The sequence below is a fragment of the Rattus norvegicus genome, chromosome 5 (assembly GCF_036323735.1).
Source record: "Rattus norvegicus strain BN/NHsdMcwi chromosome 5, GRCr8, whole genome shotgun sequence".
Lineage (NCBI taxonomy): Eukaryota > Metazoa > Chordata > Mammalia > Rodentia > Muridae > Rattus > Rattus norvegicus.
The window spans coordinates 66,381,251-66,408,983 of record NC_086023.1 but is presented as its reverse complement, the minus strand read 5'-3'; the positions used below and the strand labels follow the sequence as shown (position 1 = coordinate 66,408,983).

Sequence of the window (27,733 nt, the reverse complement as noted above, 5' to 3'; positions counted from 1 at the left end):
GCTAGGAGAGAAACTAAAGTCCAGGAAGAGATGATTTGGAGAGAAGAGCAGCCAACATGGCTGCCGAGAGTTAGAGGGGACAAGCACAGTAGGCACTCAATGGAAGACAAGTACACGCATGAAACCCAGAAGCCCCAGGTACTTAAACCCGTAAAAGTCTACAGGGGGGCTGGAGAAATGGCTCTCGGCTAAAAATGCTTGGTGATTTTTCAGAGGGCTAGAGTTTAGATCCCAGCACCCACAATGCGAAGCTCTTAACTTCCTGTAATTACAGCTCCAGAGCATTCAACACTCTTCTGGCCTTCATGGGTGTTTGCATAACACATGTCCTTCGCCCTGCTTCTCCCCTGCAGTGCCCAGGACATCGCTGGCATGCCACCTGAGAAGACAGAACAAAGTCTGAAACAAGTGGCCCACATTCTGAGTTTTCCTTGGCAGAACTAGAAGTGGGGTCTGGGATGAATGCTGTGGTTTCTGTCTCCTGTGTTCCCCGGGTGAACCGCTGGGAGTCAGGACTAGTCTTTCCATCCCTGCCCCTGTCCACATTTCTCTCAGGGCATTCATGTATCAATCAGGAAGAAGAAGACAAAGCCTGGGACCAGAGAGCAGAACCAGTCTGATTCCCAACGAGTGCTCAGAGTACAGAAGAGCTTAGAGGGGAAAGCCTTCCCTGGTAGATTTAGGTGTGGCTCTTTAAGGTGAAGGCCTTCCCATCTAGTTCCTCGATTAAGAGACTGTCCTTGCTTGTTTAAACTGCTTTGTTAGATGATGAGTGCGAATGCATATGTTTAACTCAGGGTGAACCAGGGATGAGAGAATGCTCATTGGCTGAATGCTTGGGGGCTGAGGATAGATACCATGATAGTATGGAGAACTCTAGGTGTTTATGCTATATGACTGGTTGCATTGGCCCTCTCCATGGGTTGTCATGGTTATGTGTTCTAGAGCAGGAGTAGAAATGGATAGGGAGTGGCTCGACTCTTGCTGATCTCAAGTCTCACTCAACCTTACTGGTTCTTCTGTCTGGTGGCACAACCCACTTGCCCTACACCCACATACAGAGAGATAAATGCACATGTACAGAACTAAAAATTAAATAAACCGCTTTTTAAAAAAAAATCCAGATGGCGGTCATTTAAGTAGCTACACTTTGTTCGGTCTCCTTGTCATTTTTCCTGTTGCCGAAATGGAACATCTGCCTTCCCCTCCCTCCCCGGAAGAAGGAAGGTTTATTTTGGCTCATGCTCTCAGAGAGGTTTCAGCCCCTTGTGATGCAGAAGCCTGGTGGTTAGAAATGCTCCATCTGTGGCAGCGGGAGCTTGAGGCAGAGGCTGTTCAAATGACTCATGGGCAGACATAACCTGCAAACCCTCCAGTGACCTACGTCCACCATCCAGGCCCCGCCTCCTAAAGATTCCCTCCCACCATCCAGGCCCCGCCTCCTAAAGATTGCCTCCCACCAGCCAGGCCCCGCCTCCTAAAGATTGCCTCCCACCAGCCAGGCCCCGCCTCCTAAAGATTGCCTCCCACCAGCCAGGCCCCGCCTCCTAAAGATTCCACAACCTTCATACTAGTGCCTCAGGTGGGGACCCAGCGTTTAGATCTTGAGTCTGTGGGGGAACATTTTCGACTTAAACCATAAATAACATTGATGCTCCAAGCACTTAGTGTTTCTTGATGTCATAACTACTAATGGGACATTCAATCAATAGTTTGCTGAACAAAATAGACTTTTGAATGTTTGCAACACAAAGAAATAATAAGTATCTGAGGAGATGTGAATGTCAGTCAGTCTGATCTGACCCTTACTCTATTCATGTCACACACACTATAAACACATCCTCTGCATGTACATTTTTTTTGCACCGAGTAAAAAACACTACAAGTATTTTTTGAATGAATGAATAAATAAACAGCCCTCCAGGCCCTGTGGGATAGTGGTGTCATTTACTGAGTGGAAGAGCAAGTATAAAAGAAAAAAAAGAGGAAGTTTCTTCATACCAGAGTTCTGGATCCTTCTTAGAACTCAGCACAGTGGGCAGGCTCATGCAGGAGATGGGAAGTCTACCTAACAACGTGTCCCTACTAACCCAAGTGGATCTAGCCCTAGTCTCGGGACTGAGATCCAGAGCCCTGACTAAGCAAGATGATAAAAGCATTTTAGTTGCTAGTGGAGAGCAAGGTGGCCAGAGTGTTTGGAGTAAGCGGATCTCACCAACAGCAGTCAGGGTTGTACCAGGGAGGACATGGTAAATCAGCCCTGGGCTTGAAGATGGCCAGAAAGGCTGGGCAGATTGGAGATACCATCTAGCCCAGCACGGGAAAGAAAGCTCAGCTCCTCCTGGAGACACCTGGCCAAGCCAAGGATGGCAGGCACACTGAAGTGCTTGCTTGGGCTAAAACATCACTCTCAACACTACGAGTAAGTGCATCCAACGAAGGGTCCTTTCTGGGGCTCCGTGTTTGTCAAAGGAAAACACTGAGTTGCAGGGAAGGATTAAGTGCAGGGGTTATGTTCACTTTGACTTGGAGGAGAACTTGCCAGTGGTGATGTGGGCAACAAGTGGCAGAGCCAACATTCAGATTCAGGCAAAGACCTCTCAGTGTTTGACGGCCGTGTGAATTAGAGGACCAGATGGACAAGTCAAGATGGGGAAACCTATCGCTGGCTATGAAAGGTTTTGACGAGATTCAGTGGTTCCCTGGTGACTAGAGCTCAGATGTAGCCAGAAAAGCCTCTCTCTCTCTCTAGCTGCTAGGTTAAGGAAGACAGGGACATCCATCTGTCCTGACTGCAGAGTTCCCAAGGGCTGAGGGCTGTGCAGTCAGCTAGAAATGGCTTGGTCAGGTTGTATTTATATATTTATTTATGCACAGGACAACAATTAAAAAGGAGGAGGCCAGGAATTTGAAGGGGGTCATGAAAGGAGCTGGAGGAAGGAAATTTAAAAATAATTTTTAAAGAAATGGAAGGGGTTGGTAGACTTGAAAAACAGAGCCATCGTTTATGTTTCCGCCTCCACAGTGAAACATGATCACGAGTAAAAAGATGATTATCCCAGATACTTCTGAGTGGATGAGCAAACTAACCAACAGGGAGCCGGCCCCAGCGCTCCCCTTTTCAGGTTTTCCCCATGTGCCATGCCCATTCATTGTGAGCTGCTTTATTGGAGAACTTGAGGCTGACGTGATCTCACCTTTGCCTGCCTGCCCAGGCCATGCCATCTCTCTTGTGGGCAGGATGCATCTGTACATGTGTTCAGTCTTTTCAATGTTCTGGCCATTTCAGAAACCTTGGGCATTTCAGAGGGAGGAAGAAGTTTTGTTTTTTTCTGGCATTTCTCCTCTCTGGTGAGGCTGCCCATCACAGCCTGGACACACAACTCAAGTGAGGCCAGCAGTGGTCATTTTTAGGAACTGACGTAACCTCACGGGGAGAGGAAGCCTCTTCTTCCCTCTGTGGGTGTGCTCTGGTTAACGGAGGGCAACACAGGCCTGCCTGAAGCTCTCTGCACCCTGCCCCGTAAAAGCAGTCTTGGTTGGAAGGAAGGAGACATATACAGAGAAAAGCAGAAGCCAGCCAGACAGTCAGTCAGCTAGACAGCCAGCCAGACAGATGGGAAGATGACCTTAACCCAAGTGGGACACTGTCGCATCAAGTCTGCACTCCTTCCCATTTCTTGGTCTCATGGACAAACTCATTCCTTTTCTTATTTTTACTTTTTATTTTTCTGAACCTTGACTACTACATACTGAGCTATGATACTAGGCTGTTGACAGTTCCCACAATTCTGCCTCTGTTCCATGCATGTTTAGGAGACATAGCTCACAGCCCAGGGATCCAGAGGACCCTGGGAACCTGAGAATGGTTCCTGTGACTCAGTTTCTTCATCTTACCAGGTCTGTTTCAGGCCACACCATGGAGTCACATCAGACTCTCCAGACCTTCTTGGTGCTGGCCACACCACCACCACCACCTTCACCACTAACACTACCAACATCCCCCCCACCCCCCAGTACCACTATCACCACCCCCACCCCTCACCTCCATACCCACCCCCTTACCACCACCAGAGCTGCTCAGCTCTTTTGCTGCTCTGTTCTTCCCAAGCTACCGTCCTCATAAATCTGCCCCCTTCCCTACATGGGTTGGCAGCCTTTTCTGTCGCTCTGGCTCTATTTCTGGATGGAAGATCCAGGAAGCCTGAAGCCATAGGCTTAAGACCTGAAGGTCCTCGATACAGGCAGAGCATGCCAAAGCCCTCCAGTTCATAGAGCTTATAGGCATACACACTCAGTGTTCCTCCTGTGTTTGGTTTGAGTGAGAGTTGGCTTAAGAGCCTTTTAGTGCCTCCAAGACTTCCAGGCAAATGGGTAGTGAAGGCTTGGACACCCTTCAGCCACTGTATTTTAGCCCTCTGAGTGATACATTTCAGATGTGAAGCATACCAGGTATCCAGTGACAGGGGTATGACACCAGGTAGGTCGGTCTAGGGGATGTCACAGCATTGTGGTGGGAAGGCAAGGGAAGGGACACTTAATGATTAATGCTTTGCTAAGATGATACAGGGCTTGACAACATGGCCCATCAGAAGAGTCTATGTGGTTTGCCTAAGAGACCATGAGAAAGACAGGATAGGTAGACTATGGCATGGGACAGAAAAGATTAGGTGGAGGCAAACGTTCAGTGAAGACTCTTGAATGTCAGACAGGATTGTGATGGTTAGTCAGAGCGTATGTAGCTACAGTTGACTCTGTCTGTGAGGGTAGGTCCTTCAGTGCATGCAGAGGGGGAAAGCCTCTCCGTCCTCTCCTAGGGTCAGGAGAAGTGGGCATCTCTCTTCCTGGCTTCTCTTAGCTCCCCTCCACCTTGTCCTTTCTGTGGTCTTGGGTCTTGCAGGCTCTGACTGATGTGGGTGGCATCTATACTTCCTGACTCAGGACCCTCCTGTCTTCTTTCTCCTGCCATCGAGCCATACCAAAGCACTCCCCACCCGTAACTCAGCATTGGATTCATCCCCAACCAGCCACCCCGCCTCCGCCCCCTCCCCACACCCCACCCCCTGGCATTCCCCTGTAGCCATTTCTGTTCGTGACTCATTAGAAAGATTCTACCGCTCTTCCTGCCGTGGATTCTGAAGTGGAGGTTCTGGGTTGTTTGTTTTGTTTTATTTTGTTTTATTTTTGTCCTGAATTTCCTTCCTACTTCAAGGACTTAGGAGGACATAGTCACTATGATGACTTTCTGAGCCAGTACCACTGAATGGGAGGAAATATCCCAGCATGCTTCTTGCCTACTAATTATATTTCCAGAATCATGGGCTTGGGGTGGAGAGGGAACCAGCCGGCAGCCATATCCAGTGGTGCCTTAAAAGGACCTTGGGCCTGAGTCTGACGCCAGTCCTGCACATGACAGCCATATGACTGGACCCAGGAAGGACCTGAGCCTCCACTTCCATTTTTCCTTCATTTGTAAAGTGGAGGTTGAAACGTACCCACTTTGCAGAGCTGGGGGAGGGGACCTTATTTACTGATGATTAACTTTGGCTGAGTGAAGCTGACGCTGTGTATGTCCGTCCCATTCTTCCTGAGAGAGACAGAAGAGCCCACAGCCATGCACTGAGACCCTGGTACAACCACAGCAGAGCCCGCCTCCCACTCAGAGTCATCCCCACCTCACCCCGACCCCTCTCTAACTCTTGGATGAATTGTCCCCAGTGCTGGTGACAATATTAGCACACACACCCAGGCCACTTCTGCCTCAGCGGCAAGGAAGGAAGGACCCAGGGGAAAGACCTCAAACAGAAGAAAGCACCCGGAAAAGATGTCTTTATGTTCTTACATGGAAAAGGATATCGGAGTCTATAGCATGATGATACAGACTTTTCATAAAATTCATCTCAACGAATCTGTTTCAGCTGCAGTCATAATTCAAGACTTGTCAAATGGAAATCTTAAGATCGGCGCAGGGGATGGGAAGGGGGAGCGTTGGGGGAAGGTCAAGATTCTGTGCTGCTTCTTCCTAGAATTTTAACTTCCCAGCAAGTCAGACTTACATCAATAGATGCCACACTCAACTATGACTGGGTAGACAGGCAGAACCCTACAGCATGAAGGCAATAATATTTTAGGGGACCATATTAAATCCCGATATCGGAGGAAACATGAGCAGGATCTTTGGAGCAGCTCTCTTTCTCTGGCTGTATGGAACCGTGCGTGGTATCGCCAAGCGCTTGGTTCACACATTTCTTAGGGAGGGAGCTATGTCTCACATATCTAAAAGGTGATGCTGTTAGCAAACACAAAGGACATCTTACCCTCAACAGCCAGGGTTGGAAGGAAGGAATGACTTTCTGAAGAACGCACGGGGCAACCATGCCAGCCCCTGTTTTCAGACTGCCCTACTCTGTGTTAGGGATGTGTTCACACACTGCGAGGGGAGGGAGGTGTGTCTTCCCACAGAATCTAGCACCAATATGTGGACTGGATTTGACTTGGGTCTGAGTCCCTTCCGTCTTTCCTTTTGACTATACTGAGGTATGTTTTCTTTGGTTTCTCTTTGGACAGATGTGTAATATAAAAAAAAACAAACTGTAATATTTACAACATTTTAGACTTCAGTGTCAACTCTTCACATAAGAAATATTAGAATACTCTTTTAAGAACCATGGGGAGGTTATCACTTCCTTGCGTCTGTCATGAAACTGTTTTCGATGCACAGAACGATTAGCCTATTAGCACAGCTATATGCTTTCTGGTCCAGAATCTTCCCTGTGCTCAGTGGGGAGGCAAATCCTGTTACTGCCATGTCCGTGGTTCGCCAGGCTTCACAGTACTTGTCCACGAGGCGGACACCATGGGGGTTGGAGCCGTGCCAAACAACCTTCTGCGGCCTAGAAGGGAATTTTATAGTGTTACTTTTAAAATGGCAGTTTTAGTAACATGAAGTTCTTTATTTTTATTTTATTTTATAGTTTGTGCACACATGCGTGTGTGTGTGTGTGTGTGTGTGCGTGTGTGTGCACGCGCGCGCAAGTGTGTGTTTCAGAGCTCAACACTGGATATCTTCCTCAATCAGTCCCTACCTTATTTTTGAGGCATGGTCTCTCACTGAACCTAGAGCTTGCTAATTTAGTCGGATTTGAATGCCCCAAACTCCAAGGACCAATTTCTCCCACTCAGAGCTGGAGTTACAGATGTGTGCTGCCCCACCTGGCTATTCCATGAAGGATGGAGATCTGAGCTCAGATTGCTATGCTTGTGTGCAGCAAGCACTTGGCCCGCTGAGCCATCACCCTAGTTCCTAAACAGCACTTCTTTGTCATTTGTCTTGGTGAGGAAGTTAGCAGAAGTGTAGCAAACAGAGACATGCTCCTCCTCACCCATAGTTCAACGCCAAACCCTTTCTTTAGCCTTGAGGCTGTTACCTGCTTTCCAGACATACTCTGTCTGCAGCCATACCCACTCACAGTAATCTCCCAATGGCATCCTTAGGTTTCACAAATCTGGGCCATGGCTCCCTGAGGTCACTTGTTAGGTAGCCTCTTTCATGGTTAGACTTGTGACTCCTTCACAGTAGGGGTCCCTCCTGCAGGACTCAACTTTTGATTCTCACCCTTAAAAAATGAAGACGTCCTCTCTGCTCCTATTATCAGCTTTCTTTCTATTGTAAAACTATAAAATTTTCCACATTTCTATGTAGTGTTATTTATTGCCCCTTGACACTGGGCGCTCTTAAAGTGTATGGCTGTGTGGGTGTGCAATTTGCCTTCCAGACCTGGGTTCACGTGTGTTGTAGCATAGGCACTGAGTATTCTGAACACACTGTCTTCAAAGACTGAGAGTGCTATTCACAGGACAATGCTGGGACCACATCACTGTCTACTGCCTACCGTGTTTTCTCACCCACGGCCATGTGTGCAACTGTCCTATGTTGCATAAGTCCAACTTATGACTGTGCTCATCTGACAGGCAAGGCCGCTGAGTCTCATGGAGTGAAGTGCTTTGCCCAGGTCTTATCATGAGCTACTAGACTTGGCTTCAAGGCCCTGGCTTTCCCATGACTCAGCTGCCTTACTGTGGCTTCACACTGGCGGTGTTCCAGGAGGGTAGCGGATAAAAGGATCTCGCTGATCGAAAACATCCAAGAAATACCTATCGTGCTATGTCACAGGGCCCAAGCCCGCACTTACCAGGAAGGATCAGTCATCACGTCCCGACCATCAAAGGAGTATATCGGAATGTGTGTATTGAATTGACCTCCATCACCAGAAAATATTGAGTCCCAGTTGTTAAAAAGCACTTGGCCCTACAAAGACAAATGACTCATTAGAATTTTCATGCCACTAGCCTACAATTAGGGTTTGGCTCCTTCTTCCTGGTTCAGAAGCCACTTCTGGGAGTCCCCAGCTCAGAGAGGAAAGTGATTTGAAAAGGAAGAAACTATGGCTTGGAGCTATGGTTGATTGCGTGGAGTGTTCAATGCTTGGGCCACTTGGGGATCGGCAAGCCTGAAGGCAGTGACAGTGACGACAGGGTTTACCTTGAGGTTCACAATTGGAAGACTGAATCTCTCTGCCTTCCGCACAACTGTGGAGAGATCCTGCAAGTGTGATGACAGAAACGCTCGGAAGGTGGACAGTAGTCCTGCAGCCCTGGCCTGCTGGAAACACTGGAAATCTGCTCGGATGTCCCCAGCCACCGGCGTGTTGAGAGCAACCAGGTGCAGCTGAAAAGAGTAAGGGAGCCGTCAGCAGTCCCACCCACCGGCAGCGGTCCCACCCACTGTCAGCAGTCCCACCCACCGCCAGCAGTACCCCCCACCGTCAGCGGTCCCACCCACTGTCAGCGGTCCCACCCACCGTCAGCGGTCCCACCCACCTCCTCCTGTTCTAAGGAAGACACCCGCTTCTAGTGGCCCAGGTGCCAGGTGCGACTGTCTACCCTCAGAGAAGATAGCCTTAGCACTCCAGCCCCTTCCAGCTCCGTGAACAGACATTGGGTAAGAATGCCTTTCTTAGATTTAATAAAGATGCAGAGTTCTTCTCGGACTGAGTAAAGCCCTTTGGAGACCTGGTTCGGGTGTGTAGGCCATGCCTGAGCCCTCTGGGTAGCTTCCAGCCTAGTCACCAGAATGCTTCTAAGACCACTTTGTCTTGGCTCCCATTCCTGACACCGTGTCCATCAGCCCCAACCAAAGCCATTTGGGAGTTTGGTTTGGTTTGTACATTGGCATCCATTTCCTCCCTCCATTCCTTTCGGCTGACATTCTATATGACATAGAATCAGTCCGTGGCCTGAGGATGCTCAATCTCCCACTCTCTAGCTGCATCTAAGGAGTGACAGGTTGGCACTGACCTCCAAATGAACCCCTACACACACACACACACACACACACACACACACTCACACAAACACACACACACACTCACACACACCACACAAACACACCACACACACACACACCACACAAACACACCACCACACCACACACAAATACACACACACACACACACACACACACCACCACACATACAGAGTCACACATCTTACACACAAATAGAACGTTTAAAAAGCAAAAACCAATGCACTGCTTTACCCCATTGGTCACCCAACTAACTTCTTGGGCTCATTGAAGGTTTACCTAAATTTACTTCTCTCTCCCCTGAGCATTTTCTCCTCAGATTTCTAGAATCATTTTGGCTCATAAACACTTTGCTCTCTCTTATAAATCTGCCTTTCAGTCATTTTTGTCCCCCCTGACTCCCGAGGACTTGGTTTGGCCCTCTTTTTTGTCTCAGGAGGACAGAACTTCTCATTTGCCCCTCGGGTTCTTCCATCAACCTTCTTTGGTTCTGTCCCACATAGGTCCTCTTTGGACACCTCCATTCCCATTACAATGGCCACGGCACTGCTGAAGGTCTCCCGGTGGGTTTCAGACATTTCTAGTCCCCTCTCTCTTTCACTCCCACTTTCACTTGACCACTTCCTGGGACCACTTCAGACTTGCTCTGCTAAACCCAAGGTCTTCTCTGGACATGTTTGCATTGCAGAAAGCACATTTCTGTGCTGTGTGGCTTACACCTTGCTCTCTGAAGGCCTTAGGCCTTTGACCGTATCTCCCAGGTGCTCTTTATTGGAGTGGAAGTGAGTAGTTGATCTAAGAGCACGGGGAGTGCTTCTCCTAAGATTAGGTGGATTGGGCTCTTGAAACTTAAGGTGAGAAAGCGAGGGGACGAGATAGCCCTGTGGCAACCCTGTGCTGTGTGTAAGTTCCTGTGTACCATGCCTGCATGGGTAAGGGGTAGATGGGGACAGGAAGAGAAACTCTTATACAACAGGGTCTGTGGAAATAGCAAAATGACTGAGAGCAGAAAAGAGAGTTCCCAGGCTGGCTGAACTGCGTGTGATCAAGTCCTATGAAGTCCCTGGAGTGACAGGGAGATGATCTTTATTACATGGGGCTGAGTCTACAACCCCTTCATGTCAGATGATGCCTGTGACCACTGGATCACCCCGCCGAGAATTTGGACTCACCTCCGTCTCATTCATTCCCATCGCAGCCAGAGCCAAGCTGGCTTCTCCTGTCTCTTCATGTCTCTCTGGCCAGCCCTCTTCTGAAGCTTACTGCTTTGTGCCCCTGCTTCTGCCCCTTCCAATCCTCTTACTCGCTCAAACCAAAGTCATTTCAAAGCACCAACCTCATTGCATACCCCTGTTCAGCTTTCCACGTATTGGCAGCTCCCAGTGCGTGCAGGAAAGGGGCAAAGCTCTGGTCCTTTGTTCACTTCAACAACCTAATCGTCTACCTTTGCTGTGACGTTTACTCCTCTAGCCACTTTGAAATGTAACACAGGAAGGACCAGCACGCACACTCATCCCACCCTTCCACGATCCATCTTCCCCGCTGCCCGGAATTCCTACTTTTGTTTTTCCCTGCTTGACTCACTCCTGGACTCCAATGTTCTTTAGGTCTGAATCTAGAGGTCACCTCCTTCAGAGTGACTTCCTTAGTCTTTCTGGTAACCCTAGCATCTTGGGTTTGTCTCACTCAAATAGCTTAGCACACAGTGATACAACTGTCTGGGGAGTGCGCCCTCCTGGCTAGTTTGTGAGCAGTTGGATGGTAAGAACCATTTATCAGTTAAGAGCACTAGTTACTCTAGCAAAGGACCAGGGCTGGATTCCCGGCACTCACATGGTGGCTCACAGTTGTTTATAACCCCAGTTAGAAGACATAATTGCCTCTGCTCACCGCCACAGGCATCAGAGACACACGCATGGTGCCATACAACCATGTAGGCAAAAACACTCATATACGTAAAATAAACAAAACAAAACAAAACGAAAAAAAACTAGATGCCAAACACAGGGCCTAGCACTTACGGCACACAGTCATTATCTGCAAAGGAAACGTATGAACTATACTTACAACAGGTCTCTCGTAATTGGCACTTAAAATGGGGTTCAGTGGAGGCTGTGGCTGGTACGGCTGTGACATGGAAGGGAAAGGTTAAAGTAAGAAAACACATTCAGTCTCTTCTCCAGAGTACAGTGAGGCACGGGCGACCCTGGCGTGATGCTTTAAATATTTGGGCTCTGCCTCTAACTGTGACTCTTACATGGAGGACTTTTACAGCCAAACAAAAAGCCACCATGAAAGGGGGAAGTGTCCTCAAGATCTGTCAGGTCCCCTGTACTGGGGAAGTAGGGGACCTCAGCTTAAAAGCCAACATGTCTTTCTCTTCAAAGGCTCAGTTTTGCAATCTGAAAAACGGGGTGATGGTATTAGCCTCAAAGGGTTGCAATAGAGTCCAACAGCAGATTACACCAGTTGCCTGTGCCCCTTTATAGTAGTGAGTAAAGTTAAACGTTAAGGATGGTGGCATCCAGGAGGCAGAGGCAGGGGAATCCAGGCTGGCCAGAACAACTAGTGAGATCTTGTCTCAAAATAAGTGAAGGAGGAAGAGAGGGGTTGAGGGAGGGAGGGAGGAGGGAGAAGAGGAGGCAGAGAAGGAGAGAGATGGGGAGGGAGAGAAAAGAAGGGAGGGAGAGAGGGAGAAAAGGAGGGACTCTTCTAGATGGCTTGTGGATAAATTGTGAATGGGTCTCGAGCATCCAGCTCTCTCTCCACTCTGTGGTGATAAAGTCCTATTTAAAAACTACTGGGGGTGGGGGGTTGGGGATTTAGCTCAGTGGTAGAGCGCTTGCCTAGCAAGCACAAGGCCCTGGTTCGGTCCCCAGCTCCGAAAAAAGAAAGAAAAAGAAAAAAAAAAAAACTACTGGGTTTCCACCAAGTATTAAGTCACACAGAACAGACTTAGAGAGCTTGATGCAGGGCCTTCTAAAGGGGCAGGGAGCTCAGGGAGTGGGAAGGGGAGTTACTTACATTGCTGGAAAGTGCTGGTGGTGGGGGGCTGTCAGCAGGAATGGGGATCAGTTCTCCCAACTGCAAGAGAAGGAGGGTGTTGTCAATGAAACAACTCCAAGAAAGTGTTCCCAAGAACTGACACTAATGGGTGGGGGTACTTCTTTATGTTGGAGGGTGTTTGGAGGGGAGAGGGATGTAGGACGGTTAAGAATTACCTGCAACTTTTTCCAACCATCTCGGACACGAAGGAAAAACTCCCCACTTTCCCTCAGGTAGATGAACGTCCCTTCTATGACCAAGTGAGCTTTCTGTAGCATGTCACCCATGTCACTGAGCGCTGTGACCTGTCAGACCGTTTTAATTCAAAACTGTTACAAAACAGTGGCAAAATGTGACACACTCACCCTTCTATAAATAACCCCTCACTCAAGAAAAGGGTTTGTTGCATTGGACAATGATACTTTACTAATAACTAAAGTTTGTTTTAGTATTTTGGCTGAGACACAGACCCTGGCTGTTCTCTCTCTCTCTCTCTCTCTCTCTCTCTCTCTCTCTGTATGTGTGAGTATGAGTGTGAGTGTGTGTGTGTCTGTATGTATGTGTGAGTGTTTATGTATGTATGTGTGAGAGTTTGCATGTGTAAGTATATGAATGAGTGTATATGTGTGAGTGTGTGTATGAATGTATGAGTGTTTATGTGTGCATGTATGTGTAAGAGTGAGTGTGTGTATGAGTGTATGAATGTGTAGGTACATGTGTGTGAGTATGTGTGTTTATGTATGTGTGAGACTGAGTGTGTGTGTGTAGGGAGGTGCTGGGGGTAGACATGGGGAAATCTTCCATTATCACTTGCTCTTACCTTACCGTGTGAAACAGGGTCATTCGTGGAACCCAGCACTGACCGACTGGCGACACTGTCCAGCCAGTCAGCTATGGTGACCCTCTTGCCTCTGGTCCCACTCCTCTAGCACTACAGTTATGGATATGTGCAGTTATGGATATATCCATAGCTTTTGATGTTTTAAAGTAGACACTGGGGTCTGCACTGGGATTTCCACGCCTGTGTGCAGGCGCTTTACCCACTGATCTGTCTCCTTAGCCCCTGGGTTTTTGAGACAAGTTTTCCCTATGCAGCCAGGACATGCCTTGAACTCATCATCCGTCTACCTCAGCCTCCATGTGCCGGGATTTCAGGACTGTGCCATCATGCTTGCCTAAGGGAGTTCTTTTCCATGAAACGAAAACATGCATGGCTTTGAACTATAAATCTAGACTATAAAAAAATGAATAAAAACACAAATGATAATTTCCTGTGAAGATAAAGATGTAGCAACAGTCTTTGCCGGGTTTTAGTTTTAGCAAAATCATCAATACGCTGCTTTCTTTTGCCACTCGCGTTGATTTTAAACACAGCTCTGCAGCGTCTACACTGGCTAATGGCATCAGCTCACACTCCTCAGTGACTTTCAAATTCATTTTCATTTGGGATAAGAAATGCAAGCAAGTGGGCAATTATACTTAGCACTTAGTCTTTAGTCTAGCTGGATGGTTGCAATATTAAATATGTGTTTAAAAAAACGGGGGCTTGCAGCGTCTCTGTCTCAAAAAGTTGCCTAAAATAAGAATGGCAGCCGGTTAGCATATCTAGAAGCAGATTCAGGAAGCTGAAGCTGCAAAAAAAAAAAAAAAAATCTGAATAGCACCAGTCTCAAGAAACTACCAGTTGAGAGTCTCATTGTGACTGAGAAAAAACACACACAAACAAAGAAAAAAAATCTCAGCTCGACAATAATAATATTCATCAAAATGGCATAGAAATTCCCCCAGAGTAGCCAAATAGTCAAATTTTGTCATCTGCTGGACAGTTCTGTCCTTTGAAAGTCAATCTTTTAAAGAATGAAACCCAGTAACCCAAAGAGGCTCCTAGGGCTGCTGACGTTTGGTCTAGGTCTGGTGGGAGTTTGTCTGTCTCTCTGAGCATTACTAACAGTCCGGGCAAGTCATACCCACTGCACTGCACTGCACTGTGGGACAGCGACTGCTCCTGAGCTGTGCTCCAGTTGGACAACCCAAGGCAAGTATGGTGGGCAGAGCACCCGTGCACGCTGCTTACACATGTGCGTGCTGTTCTTAAAAATAGAGCACGGTTGAGTTTTAGTCAATTAAAGGCTCACAGGCTACAACTTCAAGGAGTCATTTTGTTTCCTGTAGCTCTTTATTGAACGAGTCACCTGAATAGGAAGTAAACAACTGCTATTGGTGGAACGGCACATTTTGTTGTCATGGAACTTTATTTATTTAGACATAGGGTCTCCAACTTTTATGTTCTGAGGACAACCTTGAATTTCTGATCCTCCTGTCTCCACCTCCTAAGTGTTGGGGCAACAGGCATGAGCCGCCATGCCTGGTTTCATGTGATGCTAGAGACCAAACCTAGGGCTTCCTGCATGTTAGGAAAAAAGTCTACCAGCTACAGTACATCCCAACCCCTGGCAGAGTTCTAATTTGAAAATAAAAGGGATTCCAGCCCAGCCCCTCCCCCTCCCCCTCTTCCCTCTCCCTTCCCTCCCCCTCCCCCTTCCCTCTCCCTCCCCTCCGGATTCTCCCCCCTCCCCTTCCCTCTCCCTCCCCTCCGTCTTCTCCCCCCTCCCCTTCTCTCTCCTTCCCACTTCCCTTCCTTTCCCCCTTCCCCTCCCCCTCCCCTCCAGTAGCCTGTGAATCTATCCAGTGTCGAGTTGCTATTACACGAGATACTGACCAAGTTTCTGGATCCGGGGAGTCCTGGCTGTCCTGGAGGGCCAGGTGGGCCGGGAAGGGGCACAGCTGGGACAAGACAAAAGAAAGACGTGAAATAAAGGACAGCCTCTGGTACAGGGGTCTCTGTGAGATAGAGGGGTGCTCATGGTTCATTCCATGCTATGGCTATCCACTGTGCAGACCAAAGCCGTACTGACTGGCTCGGGAGGAAGAGCTGGAACTGTTCACTATCTCCCTGGATGAGCTGTGCCCAGCATTTGTCAGGATTGTAAGTAAAATCCATTAGTGGTTAATTGTAAAAGTCAGGTTGAGTTAAATTTTCTGTCACCTCCTTGAAAATGCCCTGACTCATATAACTTTTTCAAGAGACAAAGCATATGACCACCATTTAGAGGAAGTGGGCTTCGAAGAGGAAGAGAAAGGGCTTTGCTGTGGGGAGAGACCAGTTTGGTGGAGACAGGAGCACTGGTCTTGGGGCCAGAAGACCAGGTTGCTAATCGCCTACTGGACACTTAGGGAAGTGGTGGGCTCTCAAAAGTTGTTTGTGAGACACCAGCGGAATCCCTTCCACTACACCGTTCTATTGGCACGCAGGTGAGAACCAGTGAGGTTCAGGTGAGGTGTGCACATTACAAACTGCCCAGAGCTTCCTGTACTGTCACAGGACCCTTAAAAATCAGCTCAAGGCTGCCATAGTGAGGCCCAGAAAAAATGAGGGGGCATGAGTGCCCAACTGAAAAGCCCCTAGACAAACACAAAAGTATTGGAATTTCCCCTTGGTTTTTCTTCTGCCTCTCTAAGCCCTTCCCCCTTCAGAATCTGCAAAGCTCTTGGCAGGTCTAAGGATGTCTGTGTAAATCCTAGAAAATGGATCCATTAATTTTTCAGGCCACTGCAAGCAGACCGTCAGCCCCCACACAGGGCTTGGATGTCCACACATAGGTGGGAAGTGGCCAGTGGGTACAGGGTCAGGGGAGGACTTGGATTTTGGTTCTAGCCATGTGTTCCTCAGGCATGAATGACCTTGAACAAGGTTTAAGTCCTTTCTGAGCCTCAGTGCCTGCCTCCTCGGAGTTATAATAACATCCACTTCATCTCCCTTCAGCATCTCTGGGAAGAATATGGGGATAGTGTCTGTGTGAGTGTTTTATAAACTGGGACTGCATCACGGGAAAGGCAATCTATGCTGAAGGAAGCAAGACGTCTGGATCCCCCGAAGGGGTGCTTTTGTGGACAACAGATTCTCTGCCTCCTGCTCTCACCCTGCCAAACCCTCTATTTCCTGCACTGCCTATTCGCCCACTGAGGCCGTATACCACATCTGCCTACCCAGCACCCATCTTTGCAGGATCTAAGTCCTTGTGGTTTTCTCTTGAGGTCTTTCCCTTCACGCCCACAACCACTTCCTGACAGAAAGAGAGCTACTGTGCTCCCAAGTGGTCCTACCACATGACTATAGATAATTGGTCCAAAGTTGACATCTAGCTCAAGACAAGCCAATTAGAATCTTTCCCCAGAACTGTCTTATCCCAAGACATTTCAGACTAAAGTTGACAAAGAAGCCCGTGATTCCCAGCTCACAGTGGAAGCACAAGCTGTCAGCAACCATCTTCCCCTCTGTGCAGAGGGTGTGGTCGGTGAAGAGCTAGCCTGAAACTGGTACAAAAAGAGAGGCGAAGAATGGACAGAGCATCCTTAAATGGTCTGGTTTAGGTCCAGGCTGCTCTTGGGTTCTAGGTGCTGGTCTACTCATGTCACAAACTGATTGAACAGTCCCTCCTTCCATCCAGCAAACATCCCTTTCACTCAACCTGATTTGAGCCTGATTTGAGATTTCAACCAGGAGAGCCCAGGCCATGTTGAAGCCAAGCCCAAGGCCACCCTCTGCAAGTCTCTCCCCAATACCTAGGCTCCGTGGGATCCCACCATATGTTTTTCCACCACACCCAGCTCACGCCCATGCAATCAGCAAGAAACACCCCTGTGCTTATGGCTGCTATCATATGAAGGTGTGCTTCAGAGTTCTGTTTTGTTTTTTAAGTTTTAGAATATTTACATGTCCATGGCATATCTTGGGGACAGGCCCAGAATAAACTAATGGTAATTTTATATTTCTTTTATTAATTTTGGTATGGTTCTGGGGGATTGACTTCAGGGCTTCTGATATGCTGAGAAACACTTCTTCACTAGCATAACATCCAAGCCCTCTATGTTTTAAATAATAATTTTGGACATTAAACAGTTTCAGGATACAGAGTTTCCACCTGTGGCACCGTGACAGTATTCACAAGGTTGTGGGCACTTCAAACTTTGAGCATTTTGCATCTAGGGATGTTCAGTTTTATTGCTCACCATGGAATGTCCACTGAGTGAACATCAGGAAAAGCATAGGCCTTGGAGCTATGGGTATCTGGGCTTTGAATCTGTGGATGCCATTTAGTAGCATAAAATGAAGTTACTAGTCCTTGTGTGTGTGTGTGTGTGTGTGTGTGTGTGTGTGTGTGTGTGTGTGTGTGTGTGTGTTTGCACATGCATATATACCCAGGGTGTGTGGAGGCCAGAGGACAACCTCAGGTGTTAGTGTCTCTCACTGCCTCTTGATTTTTTGTTTTTAAGACAGGGTCTTTCAATGGCCTGAAGCTGGCTGACTGTGAGCCCCAGGGATCCGCCTGTCTCTACCTCTCTAGCACTGATTATAAGTGTGTGTGTATTACACCTGACTGTTTTGCATGAATTCCAGGGATCTTAAATGCATATGGCCTGAGTTGCCTCTCCAGGCCTTGCTATTAGTTTTCTGGAATTCCCAGAATACCCAGAAACCTGTAGCAAAATGGTCAGTGCATTTCCTGGCACTGGGTACTGTTCAGCGATTGGGTAACTCGTCTTTGCATTGGCACCCTAGAAGTTCCTAGGCCTGAATGGAATGCTACACCAAGAGCGACCATTGACACTGGTCCTTGGGTCACTGTGCTGGGTGGTTTTTATGTCAACCTGACAGTTAAAGTTATCTGTGAGAAGGGAACCTCAATTGAGAAAACGCTTCCATAAGACCAGACGGTACACAGGCCCATAGGGCATTTTCTTAATCAGTGATTGATGTGGAAGGGCTGGGCCTAGCCCTTTGTGGGTGATTTCATCCCGGGGTTGCTGGCCCTGGGTTCTATAAAAAAGCAGGCTAAACAAGCCACAAGGAGCAAACCAGTAAATAGCATCCTTCCGTGGCCTCTGCATCAGCTCCAGCCTCCAGGTTCCTGACCCATTTTGAGTTAATGTCCTGACTTCCTTCAGTGATGAACAGTGGTGTAGAAGTGTAAGCCAAATAAACTGTTCCTCCCCAACTTGCTTTGGTCATTGTGTTTCATCACCTCAATAGAAACCCTAACTAGGACAGCCAGATTCTTAAGGCATTGACAGAACAGCTAGGAAGGTTCTAGAGTATTTGGACAGATGCTCAACATTATTACTAGGGAAACTCAGAAAACGCCCTCACAGCCATCAGGACTGAGCCAGTGTAACCACATGTGCTGGTGAAGATGACCTTCAGCATTACTGGATTGTACACTTGAAGTAGGCGTATGCTATAATATCTGAATTGTATCCATTTAAAAGAAGATGGTAGGCTCCGTCCAGCATACAGCCCTCTATCCAACAAAGAGACTCTGACATGCCACCCTGAGCCTAAAGGCAGAGGCAGCAGGAATGAGGCATCACTCAGTACTAACCTGCACCCAGAATGGCCGGAGGTCCTGGTGGCCCAGGGGGTCCCGGTGGTCCAGGAACACCAGGTCTCCCAAAGCCAGGTGGCCCAGGCAGGCCTGGAATTCCTGGGGGTCCTTGAGGCCCCACAACAGCCTCTCCTTTCTGCCCCTGTTGAGGCAAGCACACAGTTAGGTCGAAATCGCTCCTCTTAGGATATTTGTAAAATCCAGTGATTCCAGGTGGTGTCAGTCCCAGTGAGCATCAGGCCAGGTATGGAGTCCAAAGACACCAGCAAACTCAGGCATTCAGAGGGGCCTGGAGATCTAGTCTGGCCTTCTCACTCTACACAAGGAGGAACTGAGCCCTCAGAGTGGAGAAGACTTGTCTTAAGTCAGTCAAGTTAGGTCAAACCTTAATCTTCTCTCATGGCTGATAACCCTCCTCCCATCTATAAAGACCAGGCCTAACGATGAAGATAAGCTCTAAAGCTTGACCTTCAGTCAGACATCAGAAGAATCTAGAGTCTGTCTAAAGGCATTGCCAGAACCTTCTGTTCATCCTCTGAGATAACCCTCACTATTGGCAGCTCTGGTCCCAGAGTGAACTTTCCACGGTGTGTATGGCTGGTGCCTGGGGGTTAATTCACTGCACACAACCTGGGCAGCTCTAAAGACTGAGTTAACCTCCCAGCAAGCAATGATACACGGGAGAGCCTGCTCATCCCAAAGTCTGGCCTCCAGCATGCACAGCACTAACTTCAACTCTAGGACCACCATCTCATGCTGGGGGCAGGGCACAGGAAAAAAAACACAGGTCTCCAGAAAGTCACTACTCACAGCCAGGCCTGGGTGTCCTGGTAGGCCTGGAGGCCCTGATACAAAGAGGTTGTGGCTGGACTCTCCTCTGAATGCAGCATCTCCATTCTCCCCCTGGAAGAGAGACCATGAAAGGTTGCAGTCAGCCTGGCCTGGACTCTTTCTCACAGAAACTCAAGAAACTGAGGCACAGGCTGCTGCAGTTTTAGTAGCATTCAGGGGGCCCCAAAGGCCACGTGTTGGATCCGTCATCCCTGAACTCATAGGTTGCTGGCACTGAGAGATAAAGTCTGTGGGTTATAGGAGTAACTTTTAATCTAGGGAGCAGCTTTGCTGTAAAGTAGGCCCTCTGGCGTATTTGCTCTGTCTTGCTGTGTGATTCAGGCATAGCCTCTTGACTCTGCAGAATCCCAACCAGTACAGTTGCTCAACTCCCAGAACCATGTGCCAGAGAGACCACTATTCTTTCCAAGTTACCCAGTCAGTGGTATTCGGTCACAGCAACAACAAACAGACCGGCATAATAGACCGAATGCTTGATAATGAGCACTCACCTTCAGGCTGTTGAGAAAATGTCTCAGGTAAGCGGGGTCCACTGGAGGGCCTGCAGAAGAAGGGCTTTGTAAGTTCACCAACTTAACAACAGAGATTTCAGAGAGCTTCTAAGTTAATAACCATGGTTTTCGCTTTAGTAAAAGTGATACTGCGTTGACACTACGCTTGGAGGCATCTCCAGCCCTAATCAAGGCCGCGCTACTCAGGGACCGTACGATCCTAGGCAAGTCTCCATATTTTATATACGAATGCTAGAAAGCCAGCCCCTACCCCACCCCTGTAGCCCTGTGGGTGGAAGCCAGGGTTCCGAGCACACTGGGCAAGTTCTCTACCTTCAGCCCTACCCCCTGCTCTTTCCACAGTGCTCCGGCCTGTGGATGGGATCCGGCCTGTAACTGGTTCTCACTAGAACCCACCGTGCTTGGGGCAGGGTAGCTCTGTAGTTAGCCTCAGTCAGCAAGGTCTAGAGCAGGGGCAGGCATACCTGGTGGTCCTTGAGCTCCTTGGTCCCCCTTTTCTCCTTTTGTGCCAGGAAGACCCCAGGACCCTTTCTCTCCTTTAACACCTGTCACCAAGCACACACACACACACATTTAAGACAAAGGAAAAATAAGTTGTGGAAAATCAACCTTTTTGAGCTAACCCCCTTTAGCGAAACCCATCAGACCAGAAGGCCCCTGAGAAGGTGGCAGGTAGAGACTGGGAGGAATCATAATCACTGCCTCAGTCAGGTCTGCAGGTCTTGGCTTGGTTCACAGTCATGTTTTCACAGAGAAGAGGGACTACGGGTTGAGCCCAGCAGGGGCTGTTGTGACCAAGCAGGGGCCAGCTTCTCCCTCCTTTGGGACAGTCTGTGAATGCAGACTGAGACCCAATCCCACACAGGTCTCTAGTGTCATGTCCCCTGGGCCTGTGCAGCCTGGGGTCTTGAGGAACAGATAAACCTCGCAGGGGTGATGATACTGTGCACTAAGGGGGCCGAATCATCCACTCACACAGCTGGCTGATGGAATGAACACCCACTGTGGGTCACATGCCACCCACTCATGCCTCAGCAATGAGTCTGAAGACCTGGACTGTCCTACACGCGTCATTTTTTCCTACTCCTCATAAGAGAGATGCTTGTGACGAAGGCTTACAGGAAAGCAGTGTTTAGGGAGGGATGGCCTCTTTCCTTCCCCATGATGGAAGCTAAAGGTGGATGTGAGAGCTCCCAATTCATGAGCCCTAGAAAGTGTAGCAGATAAATCTTCCAATGTTCTCTAGACTAGAGGTAGGCACAGATTCACTCAGTGTAGGAGAAGAGCCAAGAGCACCAAAGGTGTGATGGAGCCCACGAGGGAGCAACAGGAACTACAGCCAGGTAGGCCCTAGTCCCACTGATCCTGGGAAGCCACTGAGACTAAGGGCATAGGCAGAGGATTGTAGGTTCCCACTGAGGCTGCAGCCATCAGTGAAGGAGACGCTAGTGAGTAGGACAGCCATAGCTGTTCCCATGAGATGCAGTAGTAACACCCCAGACATGCTTATAGACTACCGCCTCTCCCCAGGGACAGCACTTCCAGGAATTTCTGTTCCTGCCCCTCCTCCCAGGGGAGCCTCAAAGGACAGGGGGCAACTGAAGATCTGCAATGGCAAACCCAGCTCCTCTTCCTACCCCCACCACCTCCAGCTAAAATAAATCATGTATCATAATGTGAATTATAAATAAGCCAGAGACAATCGTGCCTTTAGTCCCTGTTGTCAAGTGGCAGAGGTGGGCGGATCTTATGAGTTCAAGGCTCCTGGTCTACCCAGTGAGTTTCAGGCCAGCAAGAGCTACATAGAGAGATCTTTTCTTGAACGACAACAAACCCCCATAAAACTAAGGTTCACCTGGCACCAAGGAGAAAGGGGCCGTGGCGCAGTTCTGAGCACCAAGTCAGAACATGACCTGGACTTGATGACCAAGGAAAACAATGCAGAAGAAACCATTAGGGAGACCCTTACCCAGCAGACCAGGAGTCACAGCCAAGCTGCAGGGGATTGCAGATAAAGATGTCCCCTTGTTTATATTGTGTTTATTGTGTGACAAGGTGTGGAGGTTAAAGAGGATTAGGCTTTCTTACAGACCTGTTCCTCTGTGGTGTGCTCTTGAGAAGCTGAGCGTGTTAACGTTTACTAACCTCCTCATCCCTCTCCACACCACACTCACACACACACACACACACACACACAATCACACACACTCACACTCACACACACACAGAGAGACTGAACAAGGGGGTTTCTCACAAGGCTAGGACCATGCAGGCTCCAATGGATGGATGCAGGGCAGATGCTGACCTTGAACTTATGATCTTCTTACCTCAGCCTCTTGAGTACTGGGATTCTAAGTATGCACCACTGGGTCTTGCCTTACCCTCTCCTCACAGCACTGTGGATCAGATCTCAGGACTCAAACATGCTAGGAGAGTGCCCTGCTATAGAACCACCCTCTGCAGGCCTGCATTTCAAACGTGCTTCCCCAAGATGCTTACATGGATACACCAATGGTTCTTTCTTGGATTAGTGCTATCTCTCTCTCTGTGGGGTGTGTGTGTGTGTGTGTGTGTGTGTGTGTGTGTGTGTGTGTGCAGGTACAATACCCATGTGTGCAAATGTGTGTGAAGACAAGAGGGTGTCCTTGGCTGTCATTCCTCCAGTGTTGCCAACCAAACACAGTTATTATTATTGTTGTTGTTATATCATCATCATCATCATTTTAGATGTGGGTTCTAGGGATTGAACTCAGAACCTCAGGTTTTTTCTTTACCAGATGAGCCATCTTTTCTGTCCTATAATTATTTTCAATGGCTCCTGTCACTTGAACTATTTTAAGGACTGAGCAGGCAGGAACAGCGTGGGATAGCACCAAGCAGGCACCCATGACTGTCTTCTGAATAGATTAGCAAAGGAGTGAACAGAGGGAGCACTTCCAGTCCCCGGGATACGCATGGATGTGAGGAAACCAACCCACAGCTCCGCTGCCACCCCTCTCCCAGGCCCAGTCAGCCCTTCCTGACCACCTCCTCTGTGGCCAGCACCAGGCACATGTAAACATCTCTCGGCACTAGATCAGGGAGGTCCCTGAGACACCATGAAGAACAGAGTATGTACCGTGGAAAGTGACAAGCTCTGGGTCACCAGGGTGAGCGGTACCAACCTGGGAGAGAGAAAGAACCAGTTAGCTATAGGAAACCCCACCCCAGCATTTGTCTGGGCAGTTACAGTCCCTGGGACATATCAAAGATGGTGAAATGACACAGGGCCAGGCTTCTATATGACTTTGGAGTACCCCCTCCCCCAGCACTCTCAACACAGACTTTTTGGGCCTTCATTTGGGGAAACCCATGATGTAGCTGGCCTCGAGTACACAGCATTGAGATTTCTGGCCAAAAATCTCAGCAGAAGGGAAACGCAAGGCTTTCAGACAGCGTTTGTGAATGCGGCCAATGCTGCATGTCTTGGCCTCCTTTCTTATCAATTAGGATTGGCTCCCATGTGAGGCCAAGTGTCCGAGCCAGCTCTGAGCCAGTTCTGAAGCTGGGCCAGTCGTCTGCTTTGCTACTGAGTGTAATCAGAGACAGGCATAAGGCACAGGCCATGGCAGCAGTGGCGGTGATAAATAACAGGGCTGTCATTAGATTGGATGGACTTTTATGGGCTCTTCATTAGGTGGCAGGGGTCTGGAGTCCAAGCAGTTCTGGGTAACACTATTCAACTGTCTTAGCTTCCTTTCTTGTTGCTGTGATAGGAAACTACAACAAAAGCAATTTACGGGAGAAAGGGTTTATTTGGTGTACAGCTCCAGGTTGCAGCCCATCACTGCTATGAAGTCAAGGTAGCATTGCACCTAGTCACAGTAAATCCACAGTCAAGAGCAAAGAGCAATGGATTAATGTATGCACGTGAGTGTTCAGCTCACTTTCTCCACTCTTAAACAGCTTAGAGTCTCTTGCCTAGGGAATGGTGCCGCTCATGGTGGGCAGGTTTTCCTGCCTTGGTTTAGGTACTATGCCTAATCCCAGGCCAACCTGACCTAGACAGTCCCTCATCGAGATTCTCGTCTTGGACAATTTGATTGTTCTGCATCCACAATTGAATGTAACCATCCCACTCTGCCTCCATCCTTTCCCAGAGTCTCTACCTAGATCTGGGATCTTTCTGTGCTTATAAGTGGGGATTGCAAGATGCTTAGAGGTCATCGTGAAAAGACATTGGGAAGAAGAAGGAACCTTCCAGAAAAAACAAAAACAAACAAACAAACAAAATTAAGGATGACCATTGCAGAAATTCTGGTTAAGCAAGATGGTGGGAGTGTAAACCATCAGGATGTTAAACTGCTGGAACCGGAAGGTGCTTGCAAAGTGCTGGGTATGCTTCTGTTTGATAATGTCTCAGGTAGAAAACATCTGTGCCTCTAATTCCCATGGTGTCCCAGTGTACCACAGGAAATTTAAACCAAGACAAAACTCACTCCAAACACTTAGAGCCTAGCATTGACTTTAAGTAACTCTGTCACTGCCCCCACCATCCCTCGAGTGCAGATGTTGCCCAGGTTCCACTCCAGGTCAGTTAACTGTAGTAACATTCCCACAACAGTCTAAAGTGTGTGGTCCTGTCTCATACTTGCTGTGTTGGGATTGTCTGTGGGAGGTAGTAATGGGGCGGGGCTCTGTGTTGGAGAAGGGACCTTCAGCACTCATAAACAGTGGGACACAGGCAGCCTCCTGGCCTTGTATGAGGAGATGCACGGCTTTCTTGGAGTATCTCCAGAACCTGTGCTCGCACCAGATGCCTCTCCACAGTTATCTGTGTAAACATGCCCTTAGTGATGTTGTTGGCTCATGGAGCTTCAGTGATGTCCCCAGGGGGATCCCATGCTCTGCCTTCCAGGCTAGTATGCTTGGGCCATGAGCTGCCCACTTGGATGCCTCAAAGGTCAGATTTGGACATAGGCCTAGGCCAACACTCAGCCAGCCAGCCTACCTCAGTTAGATGCATCAGAGAGCAGCAGCACTCCCATTCCCACAGGAATCAATTTAAGCCCACTTCAAAGAATATTTTGAACTGATCGTTTACAAACTCCAGAAAGCAGAGACCACGTCTGTCTAGGTCATCCCTGTGTCCCCCGGGGCCTAGCAGAGTCCTTGGCACTGGTGAGAACTCAGTAAATATTTACTGAAAGAATGAGAGAATGGTTACACACAGATCCGTGACTCATGCCTGTTCCCGTGTTTCCTCACAGAAATAAATGTCTCTCTATGATACTGGCAAAATCCTAGAGACGGTGCTGCCAACTGCCTTGGGGGGGCAGGGAGGCTGGGCAAGGGATCACAGTGCCTGCACCTGCTTCCTGGTGACCAGGAGATCTGAGCCATGGTCCCAGCTGCCTCTTGCTCCGTGACCTTGGGCTAACCAAAGAGCTTCTGTGGGTAGCTGACTTCCCATGATAAAGGGATAACGCTTGCCTCTTGGGGTGGGGTGGTGAGCAGTAACCCAAACCATGGAAGAATGGAACAGAGTAGTACACACTTTAACCCCAGGTTCCCAGCTCAGAGGCCATGAATTGGTCTTGCTTCTTTTGGTTAAAAGGGAGTCTATTTTGCAAAATGCTCCTCCTGCCCGTGAGGCCAAATGTGGCTTCGCTAACAGGCTACTAGCTGTAGTGATCCTATTAAAATAAGCCAGTGTGCTTCTAGTATCTAGAAACATCTAGATCTTTAGGGGTCTATATGTGGATAGAAGATACCAGAGTAGACATAAAAGGGTGGAAGGTGCCAAGGTAAGACTGATCTGTTTCTGGGGTTGGCACCGGTACTTAGCCTGCGGCTGAAGATGTGCATTCGAGTTACTTACTGGTGTTTTGCAGTGCGGCCGGGCAGGTATTGGAAAAACAGCCTGTGGGAAGAGAATATGAGGGGTGAAGCCATCAGGAAACCTAGTTCCAGCGGAGGCCAATCTTGTGTTCACTGCAGGGTCCCCAGAAATGCCTCCCCCAGCCCCATCCTAACTTACACCTTTGATGTTAACCACAGCTCCAGGGGGTCCTGGGGGCCCTGGGGGTCCAGGTAGGCCAGGTGGACCCTGAAGGAAGAAAAGAAAAGCCGCTACTGAGTTTGAAGAGGTGGGAGGCAACAGCAGCATACAACACAGGCTCTGGGCTGGAAGCAGGGAGGGAGGAGCTTCTGAAGAAAGCCCGGCTTCTGCCTCAGGTCTGCCTGCCCATCCACAGAGCACTCCCACACCCGGGCCATACTGCAAAGGGTTGGTAAAGCACGGGGGAGACAGCAGAACAGCCATTTTATCCTGGTTGGCACCCACAGATAATGAGGCCCAGAGAGAGGATACAATCTGCTCAAAGCCACACAGCAGTTTACAGAAAACTGAAATTGAAACCCAGATTCTAGTTCCCCAGAGCAATGCTGGGTTAAGGTCTGCATTCCTGGGTCTGTGTGCAGGAGCGAGGAGGGGGCACAGGATGTTCAGATCCCTTTTCTCCTTCCTTCTCCTTTCTGTCTGGTGTCTGCATGGGGAGCCTGACACTCTTCAGCATGGGAATGACCTAGGTGACACAGGGCCCTCCTGAGAGTGAGATGGGGGACGGGGGTGGGTGTGTGTGAGGGCCTCTGAACAGATGGAAGAAGAAAGAAAGCTCCCCTGAACATGTATTCTGCAGGCCCCACTCACTGAACCTCATGGTACCAGACCCTCTCTAACAGGACCTCACCCACATTGTAACCCCAGGGCTTTGGATGCGGAAGTTAGCACTCACAGGCAACATGATCCCGCGGTCTCCTTTGGCACCCTTGAGGCCATTCAATCCTGGGCGACCCTGAGATGCACACAAGACACCTTAGTGAGCTCTTGCTGAGGGCCAGCCTGGCCACCACATGCCCCATCCTTTAGTCGGGGGTACACTGATACCTACAGGTCGTCCTGGGAGGCCAAATTCTCCTTTGTGTCCCGGTGGTCCTTTGGGTCCCTAGAAGCAAAACAAGCACCAGGCTAGCAGATGCCAGAAACTCAGAGTCCAGAGATAGAGGGATGCTGGGCCTGCTCTTGTAGGGAGAGCAGCAGGGACGGGATGAAGGGGCATTAGCAATGTCCTGGAGTACCCACTGCCCGGCTCCTGGTCTCCTGCCTCTCCTCAGCTAGAAGCATTTGCTCAGACCTTCAGATCTCCCGATTTTCTGAAGGCTATGCATCCAGGACCCAACACCTCAGTCAGAACGAAGGAAGTAGCAAGAACCTAGCAGCTCTGTGCCTAACGTCCCAGGAACCCACATGCCAGGCTGCCTCAGAACACGCAGCTTTGCATTGGTCATTTATTCTGGGGTCCCCATGTCCTCTATTCTGAATCCTGCAGCCCTGCTCCTCCCTATGCCAGTTTGCCCCCAAACTGGCTAGAGGATATTGTCTCTGCCCCGCTCCCACCCATCTTGAAGCCCTGTCTCAGCACAGTGACTCCTGCAGAGTCCCTGACCCACAGACCCTACTTCAGTGATGGACTTTT

The 27,733-nt window shown here is 48.9% G+C and overlaps 1 protein-coding gene across 1 annotated transcript in view; it reads right to left on the bottom strand.

Moving 5' to 3' along the window:
* Positions 1 to 5,811: 5,811 nt before the first annotated feature.
* Positions 5,812 to 27,733, bottom strand: part of Col15a1 (collagen type XV alpha 1 chain) — a 105,627-nt gene continuing 83,705 nt past the window's right edge. The window contains exons 25-40 of the mRNA NM_001100535.2: positions 27,149 to 27,202; positions 26,993 to 27,052; positions 26,236 to 26,304; positions 26,077 to 26,118; positions 23,335 to 23,380; positions 20,681 to 20,761; positions 20,196 to 20,245; positions 19,663 to 19,755; positions 18,850 to 18,994; positions 15,129 to 15,193; positions 12,586 to 12,714; positions 12,389 to 12,448; positions 11,432 to 11,491; positions 8,543 to 8,728; positions 8,193 to 8,308; positions 5,812 to 6,893 (exon numbers count right to left, since the gene is read on the bottom strand). Coding sequence (NP_001094005.1) covers positions 6,680 to 6,893; positions 8,193 to 8,308; positions 8,543 to 8,728; positions 11,432 to 11,491; positions 12,389 to 12,448; positions 12,586 to 12,714; positions 15,129 to 15,193; positions 18,850 to 18,994; positions 19,663 to 19,755; positions 20,196 to 20,245; positions 20,681 to 20,761; positions 23,335 to 23,380; positions 26,077 to 26,118; positions 26,236 to 26,304; positions 26,993 to 27,052; positions 27,149 to 27,202 — 1,470 coding nt within the window. The 3' untranslated portion in view covers positions 5,812 to 6,679. The remainder of the gene's footprint in view (positions 6,894 to 8,192; positions 8,309 to 8,542; positions 8,729 to 11,431; positions 11,492 to 12,388; positions 12,449 to 12,585; positions 12,715 to 15,128; positions 15,194 to 18,849; positions 18,995 to 19,662; positions 19,756 to 20,195; positions 20,246 to 20,680; positions 20,762 to 23,334; positions 23,381 to 26,076; positions 26,119 to 26,235; positions 26,305 to 26,992; positions 27,053 to 27,148; positions 27,203 to 27,733) is intronic.